This window comes from Schistocerca americana, chromosome 1, assembly GCF_021461395.2.
Source record: "Schistocerca americana isolate TAMUIC-IGC-003095 chromosome 1, iqSchAmer2.1, whole genome shotgun sequence".
Taxonomy (NCBI): Eukaryota; Metazoa; Arthropoda; class Insecta; order Orthoptera; family Acrididae; genus Schistocerca; species Schistocerca americana.
The window spans coordinates 1126975902-1126994649 of record NC_060119.1 but is presented as its reverse complement, the minus strand read 5'-3'; the positions used below and the strand labels follow the sequence as shown (position 1 = coordinate 1126994649).

The 18748-nt window shown below is 44.0% G+C and overlaps 1 protein-coding gene across 1 annotated transcript in view; it reads right to left on the bottom strand.

Moving 5' to 3' along the window:
• LOC124597038 (lysosomal alpha-mannosidase-like) overlaps positions 1-18748 on the bottom strand; it is a 258262-nt gene that overhangs the window by 73750 nt on the left and 165764 nt on the right. Inside the window, exons 10-11 of the mRNA XM_047135914.1 lie at positions 16675-16880; positions 16376-16587 (exon numbers count right to left, since the gene is read on the bottom strand). Of these exons, the coding sequence (XP_046991870.1) occupies positions 16376-16587; positions 16675-16880 (418 nt within the window). The remainder of the gene's footprint in view (positions 1-16375; positions 16588-16674; positions 16881-18748) is intronic.

The window sequence follows — 18748 nt, the reverse complement described above, 5'->3', positions numbered from 1 at the left end:
CGCCGTTCAATCCCGACAGGGCAACAACCTGGTTCAAAATTGTGGATGAAGTGTTTGACCATTTCAAACTGGACAAACCAACCAGATTTCTGTGCCTTATCACCCACCTGCACGACCAGGAGGACTTGACTGCTGACCTGGTCGACGCCCCACACTCAGCTACCCGGTACACTCTAGCCAAAAGGACAGTTCTACGTCGGCTTGCACGCTCAACTGAGACAGCAATACGGCAGGTGCTCCATGTCGAGCAACTAGGCAACGACAAACCTTCACAACTTTGGAGACGGCTACGGGCCCTGGTCAGCAATGATCTACTCTCTGACACAGCTCTCCTCGCCATCTGGACAGATAAACTACTTCCCCACATCCGCCTTGCTCTGGCTCAGAGGTCTCCCGAACCTGTCGAGCAACGAATGACAATTTCTGACAAACTACATGATGTATCACCGCTCTATTTAGCCAGCCACTGCCTACCTGGCAAGTCTCAGGTTTAGGCTCCTCGTCCCACGGCCGGACGAGGCTGGGGCCACACTGTACCGACTGTCCCGCTCGCTCCGGGATGCAGTATACAAACAGCTGGGCTCTGCTGTTGGTCACGCCCCCTCCTGCAACTGAACCGGCTGCGGCCACCGAACCTCGCAGGTAGGTCCAGGTGCTGCCTCCTGCGCACAACAACTAGGCAACGACAAACCTTCACAACTCTGGAGACGGCTACAGGCCCTGGGCAGCGACGATCTACTCTCTGATACAGGCACCTCCCAGTGCTCCATTCTGTCTGGAAACAATCGGATAATTATGGACGGCTTTATATTAAAGAAATTTCATCGGGATACTTTTACCTAGTGGACACTGATGCCAGTATTTCACTGCTGCCTATGTCCTTAGTGTCGTCGAACATCCGCCCTCATCATACTTCACTGCAAGCTGTGAATTCTACTAAACTACAATGCTCGGGCTCAACCTCCCACATCATCTCACTCTCCGCAAACTGCAGACTTGAGTGGACTTTTTTAGTGTGCAATATTGAGGAACCCATACTAGGCATTGACTTCTTGTGACACCACAAACTTTTTACCGCACCTAGTGCAAAACACTGTGTTTCATCACCCGTCCAAAACTCACTTCCCCTGTGCTCCGTCAAGCAAACCCCCCCCATGACACATTGGTCCAGGCTCATCTCATCCGTACATGCTCAGCTCTGTCGACTACATTACAAGAAACAACGCACAAGTGCCTTGTCGAGCTTGAAAACGTCGCTCGCCTACACAAGGAAAACTTCGAGCTCTCCCTCCGGCTCCACAAAACTCAGCTCCAGCTATCCGACGCAGAAAAGGAATTACAAACACTGCAGCAAGGACAAAGCAAGGTCAGTAAGTGTGCTGAATCTGCTTGTAGTCCCAGCAATCGAGCCTCCTTGTGCTTACCTCACACTACCCTTTGCAACTGTGCTATCAAGTCTACCATTACGTGTACTGATAGTTCACAGGACCACACCACCCTAAAACGGCAGCATTTGACACTCGGCCGGACATGAGTGCGCATGCACAACGAGCATCACATGTTCCTGTACTGACAGCTCCTGCCCCTCCCCTCGTGGACAGCACCTCAAACTATGCAACTTCAGCTCCTGCGTGCCACTGTGCAACCGCCACTGACAACACAAACAGTGCTCTCGTGCCTAGCGCTTCTCCCGCGACCGTGCTGCCACAGGCCGCGCCCTCTGACAATGGACTCACTAACACTTCACGAGCTCTACCGAGCTCACCCGACCATGGTGCCACTGGTTCGGGCCGGTGGCCATCTTGTCACGTTGAGTTCTGGGACACTTCGCTGCCTCAGCTCCCGTCGGATCTGCCGAGTGGCTCTGAACACCACGACCTCGCCTCGCCTGCCCTGCCCACCACACATTGTAAACAAACCACCTCCCATGCCGCCGGCAACATTTCTGTCACCACCAACGATACGGTTCACAAGCTTCGCCTCACGCCAGGCCTCCCGATCTCCAGTAAACCACGTCGACTTTGTCCCGAGCGCCTCTCCGACCTTAAAAAGCAGATTTCTGAACTTCTAAGCTCTGGCATCATCGAACCCTCTCCCAGCAGCTGGTCTATGCCCATTCATATGACACCCAAGAAAGATGGGTCCTGGCGCATGTGCAGAGACTACCGTCGACTTAACGCACGAACAATTATGGACACCTATCCCATACCCAACATTGCCGACTTTACCAGTTCCCTCGCAAGTGCGACCACGTTCTCTGTCATTGATTGCAAACAGGTCTACCACCAGATCCCCATGGCTCCTGAAGACATCGAGAAGACAGGAATCACCACCCCAATCGGGTTATTTCAGTTTTGATTCATGCCATTCGGTCTGAAAAACGCAACCCAGACCTGGCAACGCTTCATCAACGAAATGCTATTTGGACTAAAATTCTGCTTTGCATATCTTGATGACATTCTTGTGTTCAGCTCCTCCGTTGAGGACAACATTCGACATGTGCAAACTGTTATGGACACTCTCGCGGCAGCAGGCATAGAGACCAACCAAGACAAATTGCAGCTACATCAACCCACTGTCACTTTTATTGGTTTTAGGGTCTCTGCCGACGGCATTTCACCACCCCCTCACAAAGTACAAACAATACTAAACCTACCCAGACCTTTGTCATTCAAAGAGCTCCAGCACTTTCTGGGGATGGTCAATTATTATCGCCGTCATCTACCTTGGGCTGCGGAGATTCAGGCTCCACTGACGGACGCCATGGCAGGCACCAAGACTTCTGGATCTTGGCCTGTTCCATGGGTCCCTGCTATGACTGACTCTTTCACTGCCCTCAAAAATCTTTTTGCCGAGGCCTGCACCATCACGCATCATCATCCCAATGTGCAGCTTTTCATCACCACAGACGTGAGTGATACTGCCATCGGTGCTGTCCTTAGCCAGACAGTCGACGGCCAAACTTCACCTCTGCAGTTCTTCTCGCACAAGCTCACCAATGCACAACGGAAATATTCCGCATTTGACAGGGAGTTGCTCACAGTCTACGAAGTGATCAAGCATTTTAAGACTGATGTTGAGGGATGCCCTTTCTGTGTTTTAACAGACCACAAAGCCCTGGCTGCGGCCATTTCCAACCCACCAGCTGACCCGCCTCCTCGCCGTTTCAGATACATGGACTTCATATCTCAGTTCACCACCAATGTCAGACACATAAAGGGTGCTGACAATATAGTTGCTGATTTCCTTTCACAAGTCGACGCCATTCATTTGCTGTTAGGCCTCTCTGAACTGCCTAACCTCCAACCCACTGACGAGGACACACAAAACCTGATTTCAGACTCTACCTCTTCACTACACTTTGTCCGCACCACCTTCCCTGGCATTTCTGGTGAGACCTGGTGTGACAACAGTACAGGCAGTCACGCCCCCTCATCCCAACCACGCTCTGTCGAGCTGTCTTCAAGGACTGCCAGCAATGGGCACGCCCCTGCATCACGTGTCAATGCTGCAAAGTACATAAGCACACTTCACCCCTTCTTGGTGCCTTTTCGATCCCTCCTGGGCATTTCCAGCATATTCAAATTGACATTGTCGGCCTTCTCCCCCCCTCTAATGGCTTTTGTTACGTTCTCTCGTCTATCGACTGAACAACTTGCTGGGTCGAGGCTGACCCCCTCCCTAATATCACTGCAGAAACTGTTGCTCGAGCTTTCGTCAAGTCATGGGTATCACGGTTCAGATGTCCAGCTATCATCATGACTGACCAGGGCAGACAATTTGAGTCGGCCCTGTTCAATGAGATTTGTAATATTTGCGGCATCCAGCACATCCATACCACAGCAAAGTAACGGGCTAGTTGAGTGCTGGCACCACACTTTCAAGGCGGCTCTTCGATGCCACGACACTCTTTGGATGGAAGCCCTCCACCTTGTGCCACCCCGCATTCATGCGATCTGTAAGGAAGACCTCAAAGGCACAATAGCCGAGTTCGTATACGGCCAGAACATTGTTCTCCCTGGCGAACTTGTGAGCCCTTCCGCTTCTGTCCCTCAGTCTGACTTACCTTCCTTCATGGACCACATCAGGCGCCACTTCATCAACCTCCACATCCCTGCGCCGGCCAGCCATTCCCGCCCTAAGGTTCACGTCCCGAAATCTCTGAACAATTGCGAGTACGTCATGCTCCGAGATGAGACTGTCCATGCTCCACTCCAACCCCCATATACCGGCCCGTACCAAGTTCTCCGGCACTCAGCCAACACCTATGACATCCAGATAAAAGATGCAGCTGTTACTGTCTCTCTAAACAGACTTAAGCCTGCTCATGTCGAGCCTGCTTCTATCCTCCTTCAGGCCACGACCACGCCACTCACTGTCGTGGCTCACGACACTCCGACCACTCCCTTCATGTTGGACTTTCTCACTCAGTCAAGTGACTTCCAGCTCCAATTGTCGAGCTCTTCTCCAACCTCACCCTCTACTCCGGTCTCACACAGTCCATCGAGTGATCACATGCTCCCCACGTTGAGCTTACCTACGATCACACCCTCGCCGCTGGGCCCCTCTCCGGTCCCTTCGACCTCTCCCCCATTGCCTGCCTCGCCCTGTCAAGGTTTCTCACGCCCATCTCGAATGTACCCTCGCTCAAGGTGTCTGTGCCTGTCCCCCTGGACATAATCCATGACATCTCTATAATACTATGCGATGACACACTGTGTGTTTCTCTTCATCCGGTGCTCATGACACAACCTCCGCCATTCCCTGCCACCTGGTGAAATGTGTTCCCCTCTCACTTGATGTCAACCTGGACATGCTTCGTGTGTTTGCCATGCCCATCGGAGACATCATCGCCGTCGCTCCGTTCCCCCCGCAAACCGCGGGCCTACCTGTTGCTGCACAACCAGCACGCCCAGTACGACGCCAGGCGCACTGTGGCCGGACCCTCCTTCACGACATCTACCCACACAGCTCCCGACAACGCTGTTGAGCTGACCGTGGTCCAGTTCCCGTGGACCACCCCTGCTGATGCCATAGTCACCCCCCCCCCCCCCCTGCCTCTCAGGTGTACTCCGTACTGCGGGGGGGGGGGGGGGGGGGCTATGTGGCGCCGATGAGGTCGACACCAGTATCGATTTGAGCATCATCTCTGAACTAAGAAAAACATTATCTCGGTGTAGTTCCGCCAACCAGTTGGTTGTAAGCCTTACTTGTGTAAAGAGGTGAATAAATGAACTCCCGATTATAAGGTGTTGGTTGGTGTGTCTCACCTGAGCATCCATCTCACCATCCTCTATCCACTTACTAGGCGCATAACTCTCCATGCCACAATTTAAAATCTGCTTAAACTTTTCCCATAATGCCTCTACATCCATCTTACTTGAACTAAGTGATGCCAATACACTGTCTCAGTGAGGTTTTAATAATTGCTTATCTGATCTATCTAGCCTTCTTGACTGATTTACTAACTTTCCCAACTGTAGTTGTAATGACATCATGATAGATGATCGCTTTTCTTTTCTGACATTGTCCTTCCTCTCTACTAAGCCAATGCTCTTTGAGGAGAATATTGGAAACAAATTTGCTGAATTCTCTTCCCTTAGTAAATTGTGCAGTGATTCCGTCTTAACTAAGACAGAAAATCTTACCCAGTCCCAGAGATTACTCTCTTGTAAACAGCTTAGTGATTTATCTGTTACCATAACACCATGTAAAAACCTAAACTTGATAAGGGGATTAATTTTTTACTGGGACCTGACACTGCAGTCAGATGAAAAACTACTCAAACACTCAGGGAGACGTGACATTGTGCTATGTTGATGCCCGCCAGACACCGCTGCATTCGTCTTTGCTTTGGGAGGGGATTCACTTTCAGGGAACCCCAAAATCATGATTTACTGCTGCAATGTGAAGCTATATTTCCATTCTCCAATGTGGTGCTATACATGCCAGTGTTTTAGCAATATGTCCTCCTGGTGAATACATGACCTGATTTGGGGAGACTATGGGTGACCACTTCACAAAAATTCACAATGTGCACTATCACCTGTCTCTTTCAGGTGTGGGAATAACCACCCTCCCTGATACTCAAAGTGTGTTGTCCTAATTGAGGAACACAAAATCGAGGAACTGAAGATCACAGAGTGCCATTTTGAAGCTCGGAAAAAAAGTGGTTTACTTTGTATTTGGGCTTAATTATATCAACTTTTGCCACTACTGTGGCCCTCTCATCTACATCTACATCATACTCTGCAAGCCACCTAATGGTGCATGGCGGAGCGTATTTTTCGTACCACTAACTGAGCTGTCCGACCCTGTTCCACTCACAAATATCGTGTGAGAAGAATGACTGTCAGTAAGTCTCCATATTGGCTCTAATTTCTTGAATTTTCTCCTCGTGGTCATTATGTGAGTTATATGTGGGGGGAAGTAATATGTTGTCTGCCTCTACCCAGAAACTCCTCTCTCGAAATTTCAATAGTAGACCACATGCACAGCACATTCTTTGTAACATCTGCCAATCAGGTTTGTTGAGCATCTCCGTAACACTCTTGCACCAGTGGAAACAATCCCATGATGAAACATGCCGCTCTTCATTAGATCTTGTCCATCTTTTCAGTCAGTCCTACCTGGTAAAGGTCCAGATTGAGGAACAATACTCAAGAATCAGTCAAATAAGTGCCTTAAAAGCCACTTCTTTCATGGATGAGTTACATTTCCTTAAGATTCTTCCTGTGAATCTGAGAGTGGCATCTGCTTTTCCCACAATTTGTTTTATGTGGTCATTCCACTTAAGATCACTCTGGATAGTTACTCCTAGATATTTTATGGCAAATACTGTTTCCAGGGGTCTGTCATCGATAGTGTAGCTGTATAGTAGTGGATTTCCTTTCCTATATATGTGCAATGTGTTACATTTATTTACGTTCGGTGTCAACTGTCATAGCCTGCAATATCCATTAATTCTCTGATGGTCAATCTGCAAATCATTACTATCTTCTGCCATTGCCATTTTGTTATAGACAATGACATCATGTGCAAAAAGCCTTAAAGCGCATCTGATGCATTCTACTAGATCATTTATACGTACTGTAACCAATAAAAGTCCTATCACATTTCCAGGCTACCGCAGAAATTGCTTGTACATCTGTCAATTTTTTTCCCTTTAAGAGAGACATGTTGCAAGAAAATCTTGAATTCAGTCACAAATCTGCTCTGATACTCGATAAGCTCATATTTTTTTCACTACCTGCTGTGTGGGATGGTGTCCAATGCCTTTCCGAAGTCAAGGAACACGGAATCAACCTGAGCATCATTGCCTATGGTGCTCCAGGTCTAATAGAGGAACAGAGTGAGCTGAGTTTCATAGAATCTCTGTTTCCGGATGTATGTCACCTTTTATAGATGAGATTTTCGTTTTCTAAAAATGGTATAATTCTTGAGCATAAAACATGTTCCACAATTCTTCAACAGATCAATGTCAACAACAAGGGCCTATAATTGTGTGCATCTGTCCTACACTCTTCCTTAAAAATGAGAATGACCTGCACTTTCTTCCAGTCAATAGATACCTTTCATTGCTCAAGTGACCTACAATAAATTTCTGCTACAGGGGTAGCAATTTCTTTTGCATAATCTTTGTAGAAACTTATAGGAATCTCATCTTGTCCTGATGCCTTTCCACTACTAACTGATTGGTTATCTGAATACCTGCCCTTTTGAAGTTCGTATGATAATTGAAAGGGGGGACAGTGTTACGATCTTCCGCAGTGAAACAATTTTGGAAGACCGAATTTAGTATTTCATCCTTCTGTCTGTTACCTTCCATTTCTGACTCAGTATGGTCACTGACTGAGTGAATAGATGATTTTGACCTATTTAGTGTTTCTACATATGGCCAAAACACCTTAGGTTTTTACACAGATCGGTTGACAAAGCTTTGCTTTCAAAGTCATTGAACGCTTCTATCATTGCTCTTCTTATGCTGATCTTCACTTCATTTAGCTTTTGTTTGTCAACTAGTTTTTTACTTCTCTTGAATCTGAGATGAAGTTCTCTTTGTTTACGTATGACTTTTCTAACACTGCTATTAAATCATGGTGGGTCTTTCCCATCCCTTAAGACCATACTCGAAGCATAGTTGTTTAAGGTATATTACATGATACCTTTGAATTTTTTCCATTTGCTCTCCACACCTTTGTCATGCACTGAAATTTGTATCCTGTCACACTTGCTAAGCAAAAATATCTTTCTACCTTTCTTAACATTCTCTGTAAGACCCGTTGTCACAGATGCTATGACAGACTTATGATCACTGATACCTTCCTCTGTGTTAACTGATTCAATAAGTTCAGGTCTGTTTGTTGCCAGGAGGTCTAAGACATTTCCCTCATGAGCTGGTTCTCTAACTACTGGCTCAAAAGACATCCAGAGTAATGTCACACGAATCTCTGTCTCTGGTATGAATCTTGATAGCATGACACTCCCAATCTATACCTGGCAGTTGAAGTCACCCACTATAACAATGGCATGATCAGGAAAATTGTTAATGATTTTCTGCAAGTTCTGTCTGAAGAGCTCTACCCATAGAGCTCCTGACCCAGACAGTCTATAAAAGCATTCAGTTACCATTTTTGACTGATGTTTGATACTTAACTTCACCCAGATTAATTCAGAATCAGAATACATGGTAATCTTGCTACATTTTGAATTCTTTACTGTTATGGAAATGCTGCCACCACTGGTGACTACCCTATCCCTACGATAAATATTCCAATCTGAACTTAGGATGTTGTTGTCATCAACATCCAGTTTCAAACAACTTTCTGTTTCTAATACTATCTATGCATTACAACCTTCAGTAAGTGATGCTAATTCTGAGACCATTCTTTCGATGCTCTTGAAGTTTACTAAAATCATATAAACCTTTTCTATCTCTGCTCTCTGATGATGAACATTCTCAGAGGACATTGTGACTAATGTATCAGGCAAATCATCTTTGATCCCAAGGGAGGGTTTGCTTAACCTAAAAAAGTACCATGTGCATTCCTCTCTTACTCTGCTACCCTGGTAGCTGCTTCCTGTTTAGTGCATTCATGACCTATTAAGGGGAACCCTGCAATTCTGTACCCGATAGCAGAGGTTGAGGAATCCACATCCAATACTATTGCAGAGTTATCTCAGCATTTGGTTTAGACCTTCCACTCTGCTCCAAACCAGAGGATCATAATCAACCCTAGTTACAATGCTACAAATAGATAGCTTAGCCTGCACCCACCATGCGATGCTAGTTGCCTTCACCAAATCAGCCATCCACTGGAAGGAGACAAGGATGCTGTCAGAACCCAAGTGGCAGGCATCATTCATGCCAGCATGTGCCACTATCTGTAGCTGGTTGCACGCAGTACACTTGATAGCCACTGGCAAGGCCTCCTCCACTTCAAGGATCAGACCCTCCAGCAAACAACCCAAGTATCCACTGACATTCTTTCCTGCCTTGCCTGCTATTTCCCTGAGGGGCTCTGTCACCCATCTAACACTGGAGCTCCCAATGACAAGCATAGCCACCTTTTGCACTTGTCCAAACTGGGCAGGAATATTGGCCACTGGCGCAACAGGAGAGGCATCCCATGCTGGCCCAGAGTTATCGTCAACACTGGGTGCACATCGTACCTGTTGCTAAGGGGTGTGACCTGCTCCCTCTTTCACCTTCCACCCAGTGACGTGAACCCACTACTGCCTGCCACTCACTCTCAAATGAGGATGGACCAGTCAGATATTACATATCAGAAGATCCAGCAACACCCTGGTCACCAGGGGATCCCAATGGCATCAAAGTTGTCACAGGACTTGTCACCAGCCCTCCAACGTCACTGCAACTTTGAGCATTAGCCAGAAGCTCATCGATGATAGCCAATGCAGGTTCCAGCTGTTTACTGACTGCAGCCAGCTCTCCTTGTGTCCGCTCACAACAAGCACAGTCCCTAGCCATACTGTAATGTGTAAAAAAATAGATATAAGATTTCAAATGGCACTACTAAGTGTGGAATGTGTGCAAAATATAATGAGGAGAATAAGGAAACACTACCAAATGTTCTGTTGGCTTCTCACTATACCCAGAGACAGAAAGCTCTTAAACAGAAATAAATTTCTCTACTGAAGTGGGTATATCTACAGTTACCCATTACTAGAAACTCTGCTTACCCAAAAACTACTGCAAGAGATAAGTATGCAAACTAGAATGCACTGATCGAAACTATATGCTGTCTACCAGCATGAGATTTAAGCTTAGTGGCATGACATGGAGTTTCTGGCGGTGGGAAAATTACACTAGGATGCTGCCTTACACAACAATATGCCTCAAGAGTTATGCAATAACAAAAACTTAGAGTAATTTGCTAACCACTAGTGTACAGAGTAAAACACACAGGTTTAGCTCACCCATTTGCAGAAGCATGTGAAAAAAGCAGAAATTAAACTAAATTACTGTATATCAGACAACTGCTACTGTTGCTGGTGTGTACGCTCACCTCAGGGTGTGCAGGTACACTGTCATCAGCATTACCTGATTCATTTACTCCCTTGATATTGAACCCTGATAGTTGCACAGCATCCTCCTCAGTCATCTACCCCTCTCCCTGGAAGTATGCTGATCAGAAATGTGACACCAACCAGTGGCTGGAGGAGCCACAACCTGTGGCTACCTGCTCTCCTTCAGTTCCTACTCTTCAGGTAAGCCTTCACAAGGTTCTCAACTGCCAAAAGTTGTAAAAGAGAAAAAGGAGAAATCTTGGAGAAGGCTGCTCTCTCACCCCAGAGATGCCAGATCCCCTCACACTGTTGGACTCCAAGCCAATGTTTGTCAATGTTGTTTCAGCCCCACTGGTGATAGACATTGATCTTGGGGTGTGTCGTGTTCTCCTGGGCCCTTCTCACCTAACCTGGCCACCCTCAACATGATGGTATAATACAGCTGCAAGTGGATACTACTCAGAGCTGCCAGAACCACTACTAATTTCTTCTTGCCCTGCAGTCTATGTTGCTCTCCATGAAACAAACTTCACTGATGACCATTCTCCAACTCAGAGGTTATTGAGCACTACGTCAGAATGGTAGTGACTGAGTGGGAGCACCCAGATAGGTCTGAACACTGGTTTTCACAGATGTCATCAATGAGTGTATTTCCTTCTGTACCATGTTGTAAGTAATAGCAGTGTGAGCACAAAAGACACTAGCAACCACCATTTGTAACATTTATTTACATGCATGTGGAGCACTTACTTATCTTGAGGTGATCACTTTAGTTCGGCAACTCTTTCTCCTCTCCCCCTTTCCCTGAATTATCTTACTTGGTGATTTAAATGCACACCACTTCCTGTGGGAAAGTATTACTTTGTCTGGCAGGGGCCTTTTGACACACCAGCTTTTTTTCAGTCTTGATCTGTTGGTCTGTATCGATGAGGTTGTGCTAGACTTCTCCAGTGTGATCGCTCGTGCTGGTGGAACTGCTATCTCCCTTTCTATGGGCCTATTCCAACACTGGCTGGTCCCATGGTGGACCACAGACATTGCAACAACTTTTCAGGATCAGGCCCTACAACATCCCAAGAGACATCCTTCATAGACCACACTCATCTCACTTAAGCAGCTCTGTGCTAAGTCTCATCATCCAACTAAACACAGTAAGAAGGAATGCTGGGAGCACTGTGTCTCGTCTGTGGGAATGTGTGACTTTTCATCCCTGGTGTGGGGTGAGCTGCTCAGGCTACTAGACCAACAAAGATCAACAACTGTCCCGTGCCTCCTCCTTCATAGTGGTACCAATGCATTGGTTCTTGCTGAACACCTCGTGATCCACTTTTTGACTGCATCGACATTATCTTCTTACCCAGCTACCTTTCAAATGTATAAAATGTGAGATGAAGACTTATCACATCATGCCAAATTATATATCGAACCTTTAATTTATTCTGGACTGTTTCAGTCTCTTGTCTTGTCACACATTGCAATTTGATAATCCAACATCTGAGTGTTACTCAGAGGCTCCATCTACTTAGGGTCTTAAACCATATTTGACTAAAAGGTGTTTCTCTTTCACAATAGTGAGACTGTATCAGTATCCCAGTCCTTAAATCAGGCCAAAATCCAGAATTCATTAACAGCTACCAACTGATTAACCTCAATACCAGGCTCTGCAAACTGCTAGAAAGAATGTTATCCCAACAATTACGTTGAGTTCTCAAATCATGGGCCTTTTGTATCCTGGTCAGTTAGGTTTCTGGGAGGGACAATACACAATTGACAATTTTTGTATGTTGGGAACAACACTCTGACAGGGACACCTAATTGCTGTCTTTTTTGACCTACATATGGCGTATGACACTGCTTGCTGCCATCACATTTTATATACCCTCTGTGACTGGGGCTTTCGAGGCTCCATACCAGTTTCTAGTCATCATACTGTATGCCACCAGTGATTTCAGGTTAGCATTGGTACATTGGATCCAAGAGAAAGGTGTCCCTCAGGACTCTGTGCCATGCGTCATACTATTCGTCATTTCCATCAATGGGCTAGTGACCTCTGTCAGACCACTTGCCACTCCTGCAGTGTATGCTGAAGAGTTTTGTATTTGGTTCAGTCTGTAGGTTTGACAGAATGCCAACTCCAGTGTCCTAACCAAGGGGCCTCTGCTTGGACTTGTACCCAGAGCTTCCAATTCTCTCCCATGAAAATGCAAGTCATGTGTTTCTATCATTGTACCATGGTTCATCCTGTACCTTGGTTCACCTGACTCTGAACTCTGGTAGGTTTACCCAGCAATTGCATGTTGTTGCACAGACCCAATATTTGGAATTCCTCTATGATAGAAAACTGACTTAGATGTCCCATATTCTTCAACTAAAGACTAGCACCTTTCAAAAGCATAATGCTGTTTGCTTCCTCGCCCACACCTCTCGGGGTGAGAATGCGCTACTTTCTTCCATATGTACCAGGTCCTGGTCTCAAACCAATTGGGCTGTGGTTGCCAAGTTTATAACCCAGTGGAACTTTAGCTTTGAAAGTGTTGGAGCCAGCCCATCTTCAAGGAGCACTACAGGTCACTGGCACCGTCCTGAGTAGTCCCAAGCAGTCTCCTTGCCAAAGCAGGGTTGTTCCCTTTCCAGCTATGACAGTACAATTCTCGCTCACTTACACAATCACCATACAACAATTTCCTAATGATCCAACTTAACAGATTTATTTTTGCATATGAGGGGAATCGAGTCTCTCAGACATGCCCTCGAGGTGGGGCTACCAGTTGGAATGTGCCTCAGACCCTCTGCATGACCTCTGCCTAACCTCCTTGGAATGTGCTCCCAATTAGCACCAATCTGTTTCGAGGACTTGAAGTTTCAGTTGCCCCATAACCTTTCAGTGTCTGTTCCTCTCAGTTCTTCAGGAGTATCAGGATGTTACTGTAATTTATACTGGTGGCTATAAGACCACAAACAGTACTGTATACAGAAGCTGCACCATTACGATGTGGCCACCATGCTTACAGACGTGTACTGTAGGTACACTGTGGCCCCTGGTACTAGCAACTCTACTTTGGGAAATCGCATGGAAAAAGTACACATCTACATGACCCATCAGGCTGTTTTCCACCAAACCTCACCAAGCCACCATGACATCAGTGGATGCCATCCACATTGATACGCGGTGCGCAATTCATAATAAATGGCACTACATTCACAGTCACTACCTCACCTCTGTGCAATAACATGGTCATTTAACACTGCAAGATATTCCCCTGCTAATGGCTATTTAGGTCACGCTCGACCACTCTGTGGCCAGAACACATTCCTGACTCTACGCTGGCTACATCTGCAGCCAATCCATTGGAATTTTCTTGTTGTCTTGCCACTTGACACTTGCTGGACTTCCATCAGCTGCTCCTGAGTGTTACACTTTACTGGTCCTGCCTCTCAATCAACCACAAACCTCGCTGAACCCTACTGCTAGTCACCAACCAAGACTTTGTGGACCGCACCATTGTGAGCACATTCTAGATAACATCAAGTAGTGCAGAAACTCTTCCCCAGAAGCTGTATTAGTTTCTGTTCATAGTTAATAAACAAACAGTTGCTACTGATACTTATGCATTTCAGTTGTCACCAGTCACTTCCCTCAGCCATGGACAGAAAAGATAGGGTGAGATATGCTTTTACACCTCCCACCAATCAGAAATAATACCTGTTGATTAAAACATATAGTGTTTTTACAGTGGAGCTGATCACCATTAACAGAGCCCTATGTTTTATTAAACAGACCTCCATTGAACATATTTTAATTTTTAGTAAATCAATGAGCAGTCCCTAGGCTACTGATCTTGTTGCCCTGTTATGTCTGCTAGTCATCACTTTCCTTCTGACCTTAGACGTACTGCCTACTCAGTTTTCTTTCTATGTGTCTCAAGTCAGGTGAAAACCTCAGGGAATGAACTGATCTAGAGAAGTAATTACTCCACTTTAATGAATCATTGCTATTTTTAGTCTAATGCTGGATGCCCAGGCTGTACGCCAGTGCTAATCGAGAGAGTGAATTTACAGGCTCTCTTGTATCCAGTTGCACTTATGAAAGCAGTTTGGATAATAATCTAATTAAAGTTCCTATGGGATATGAGTAAGGGAAGTTACTCATAGTATGGAACTTTTATGCTGTTTTGTCAAAAGATGACCCTTACTGAATATTGTCACCTACTGAATGGACGTAGTTAAGATAAATTGGTGCTCATCACTCAAATAGTGACACCAAGCGATATGGTGCAGTGTTTAGCACACAGGACTCGCATTCAGGAAGATGACAATTCAAACCATTGTCCAGCCTTCTAGATTTAGGTTTTCTGTGATTTCCCTGAATTTCTCCATGCATATGCCAGGATGGTTCCTTTGAAAGGACACGGCCAATTGCCTTTCCCATACTTTACAGAATTCAAGCTTGTGCTCTGTCTTTAATCATCATGATGTTGATGGGATATTAAACCTAGTCTTCCTTCCTTTTTCTTCCTTCATATAGCGACCACAGGTATTCATCATCCACGTCCTAAAGCTTCAATTAATACTGATTAGACTTGACACAAAATTTACAGTGTCAGTGACACTACATGCAGTTTTGGACATAAGGAGAGTACAGCTAGGTGAGAGGGAGTGTTGCATGCTGCTGATGGAACTGGCAGAGGGATTATTCTGCAGGAAGCACTGAGAGAAGCTGTACTTTTATAGCCCAAGATCATGAGGCTCTAATGGCTACATAAAATAATAATAATAATAACAATAAAGTACTTGTGAGTGAGACTATGTTAGTATTCCATTTTTGATGTCATGTATTTCAGCTTTCATGTGGGTTTCTGAAAATCTAAAAAGACTAAATGATTTTATTGCCTTATTCTTTTTGGTATACGTGAGTATTTGTATGCTGCCAGTATCCAAAATTCACACTGGGAGTGAAGCATTACACTTTCTACCTTATGGGTAAGCAGAAACTGACTAATCTGATCAATGTTTAATACAAACAGTAATTATTCCAGGAACTTTAGTAAAATTTCAAATCTCATGGTGCCAGATGCTAAGGAAAGATTAACAGTTGTATAAGGTTTTACTGTTTTAATGTGTTTGACTGAAGGAATTATTAATACAATGGGTTATCCTTGGAACTGTGTTAAATGAAATTCACCAAAAAATTCTGTTATTGCCAGATACTGTCATTTGGAAAAAACTTTCAGCTGTCAGGAAGTAGAATGGAGATACAAATTACTTTTTAAAATTATTTTCAGGTTATGTGTCTGAGGAGTTAATAGGTCCTTGTTGCATATGTGAGTTAAAGATTGGTGTTAGCTATTCAAATGGATTTTCATTCTCATTCAGAGAAATGAAGGTATCGAAATGATTCAAAGTGATGTGCATACAACTTTAAGAGTGGTAATTAACGAAAATTTATCCTACCATCCCCCCACAGTGTCTTTGTTTTTTCTTTATGTAGGTCAAGAATATGGGTGAGCAAAGTAATGAAGCCTGTGGGACACAGTACTTAATGTTTTCACAATCCAGATTTAGTTTTATTCCTGTTGTATCAATCATTAATGTTGTCAAGATATAACACCATCCATGCAGGGGAATCTCTTTAACACTATAATATTTTAGTTTCCCCAGTAGAATTTTTAGATTTACCCAATCGAATGCCTTGGTTAGATCACAAGAAATCCCAACAGGACAAGTTCACTTCTCCTGTATAGTTGTAGCATTGCTTCCAGAAAAATGCACTGAAATAAAATTTTGTGATGATTGCTGTTACCAGAGATGGCACTCTGCATGTTCTGAGACACTGTAAGTACTGTACCTTGTTTCCAATTGTGGAATCCATTCCATCATCTGCTAGATCTGATTTCCCACGCACTCTGTGAGGCAACTCTTCAACGTAGTATGATTTGTATCCTAGAGGAGGAACATCTTCAGCTTTGAAAACCATCTCCACTGTAGCTTTACTCTTTCGTCCTGGTAAACTGAAAAGTGGTGATGGAATTGGTACAAGCTGAACTGGCAGTTGCGTACCTTTACAGAGGAGAATATGAAAAGGCAAATTAGTTAGAAGTTTCAACAGTCATAAAACTAATCTATGTGAATAAGAAGTGAAATTACCTGCAGGATCTCTGACAGAGTAAGATACACCTGTCACTGGGAGTCTGACGTAGTGGGATGTGACATAGCTAAGTGGATTATAAACAGTCACAGTAAAAACTTGTGATTTCTCAGAGATGGCACAGTCACTGATATTCAGGAGAAGACATGACTGAAAAATCTCTGGTTGGTGGCTGCTCTCATCCTTCTTTTTGTGCATTAGTTCCCTGTGAATAAGGAATAAATATAAACTGATTATTGATGCTACTCGAGCAAAGTTTGTCAAAGTTATTACATATACATTTTAATGTGTGTACTTTATTCAGCCATTGTTTCAGTTGCCCTAAAAGCAAAAACACAATGTAGTTCACTGTCTGAGTCATGATTTCTGATTATCCCACTAGTTAGGTGAAGATACTACAGGATGCCATCGTTCTGATGAGCACCGTATAGGGGCAAGCAGCAGAAGGTGGGACAGAGCAACAGTGTTAATGAAGCACCTGGGGGCCACTGCTCCATGGACAGATCGTGGGATTGGGGAAAGCTTGAAGCTTAAACACCTGGCGGTAAACGAGTTGAATGCGGGGTTGGCCTGGCAGCTGAATGTGCTACAGTAAAAGCATTTACATTCACTAAAATAGCCAAAAACGCCTACAGCTGAAGTACAGAAAATGTAAGGACATTTTGGAATTGGTGGAAGCCCTAGAACACACTAAAATTATTACCATATATGTATGACATCTTGTTTAGAAGTCATTAAGTGATAAAGTGGTTCAGGATATTGGTAGTACTGACTTAATGTGATTATAGGTAACCTCACTGGGATTGTAAAGTATTTAGCAAACTAATAATAGGACTGATATTAGCGTCAGAGTTAATTTGATCTTCAACAAGTTTGGAAGGGACATTTTATGTGTGCTATGAACTTTGATATTCATTGGTCTTCAGAACTTTTCATCTGATGCTCTGCTTGCTTTGCACTGTTCTACTGCTCGATTCAGTTAAGTATCTGCTACAAGCCTATTTAGAAATGCAAGGCCACATTTCCATTTGATTCTTTCTTTGCAAGTAAATTTACAAGTTGAATTTAAATCAGTGCATTAGGACACCTCATTTCATATGTTAATAATCCTAATTTAATATATTTGGAAATGTATGCTTAATTTAATGAAATTTCACTGTCTATTATGCTGAGCCACATCAATGCTTAATTATTTGGGGCAAAAGGCAGCAGTACACAACACCAACCCTTAGATACAACTGAGCCAGAATTATTGCCTGTGTGCCTGTCCATCACTATAGATTGCTGTTGATAGGACTTCGGTGAATACACAGTTGGTTTGCTCATCCAAAAGCAGGCAGTGAGCTCACAAAGACTATCATGGATAGTCTCTTGTTAACATTTTTCTATCAGTGAATCTGGAGAATGTACAGATATAGATACAGAGGACAGGTAACACAGGCCAATGATGGAAAAACTTTTTTGCTGAGAATACCTTATTCCTATGTTTTTTAAGGTGGTAAATCCAAATATGATACTTAAAAAACTGTATCACCCAACATTTCTTCACATTTTACAGTTATATTTATTGAATTAAGCGATTTTTAAAGAATTCAACAGCTTTTATATAGTTAAAATAATTTAAAAAGGAGGTGTGATGAGGCAAAAAAAAGGTTGATTCTATTTTTGTGTTAACAGATGGTGTTTTGTTTACTGTCAACCTAACTTCACTTTCCTGTTTCCTGAACATTTACTCAGTACAGTGTCTAATTGTGGTTGTGAAAACTCTGCTGACAGTTTTTGTTATATTTGTGGTGAATTTGTGATTAAAAAACACCAAAGGAACATTACAGACTTTGTGAAAAAGGTTTATCTACCATACTTTGGGTCTAAGCTTGGTGATCAAGATAAATCTTGGGCACCACATAAGATATGTTATGTGTGTGTTGAGGATTTGAGGAAATGGTCCAAAAAGGAGAAAAAAGCCTTTAGATTTGCTGTTCTTATGATATGGAGGGAGCCAAGAAAATATTCCAATGATTACTAATTTTGCAGTGTTGATATTACTGGTCATAATTCAAAAAACAAGAATCT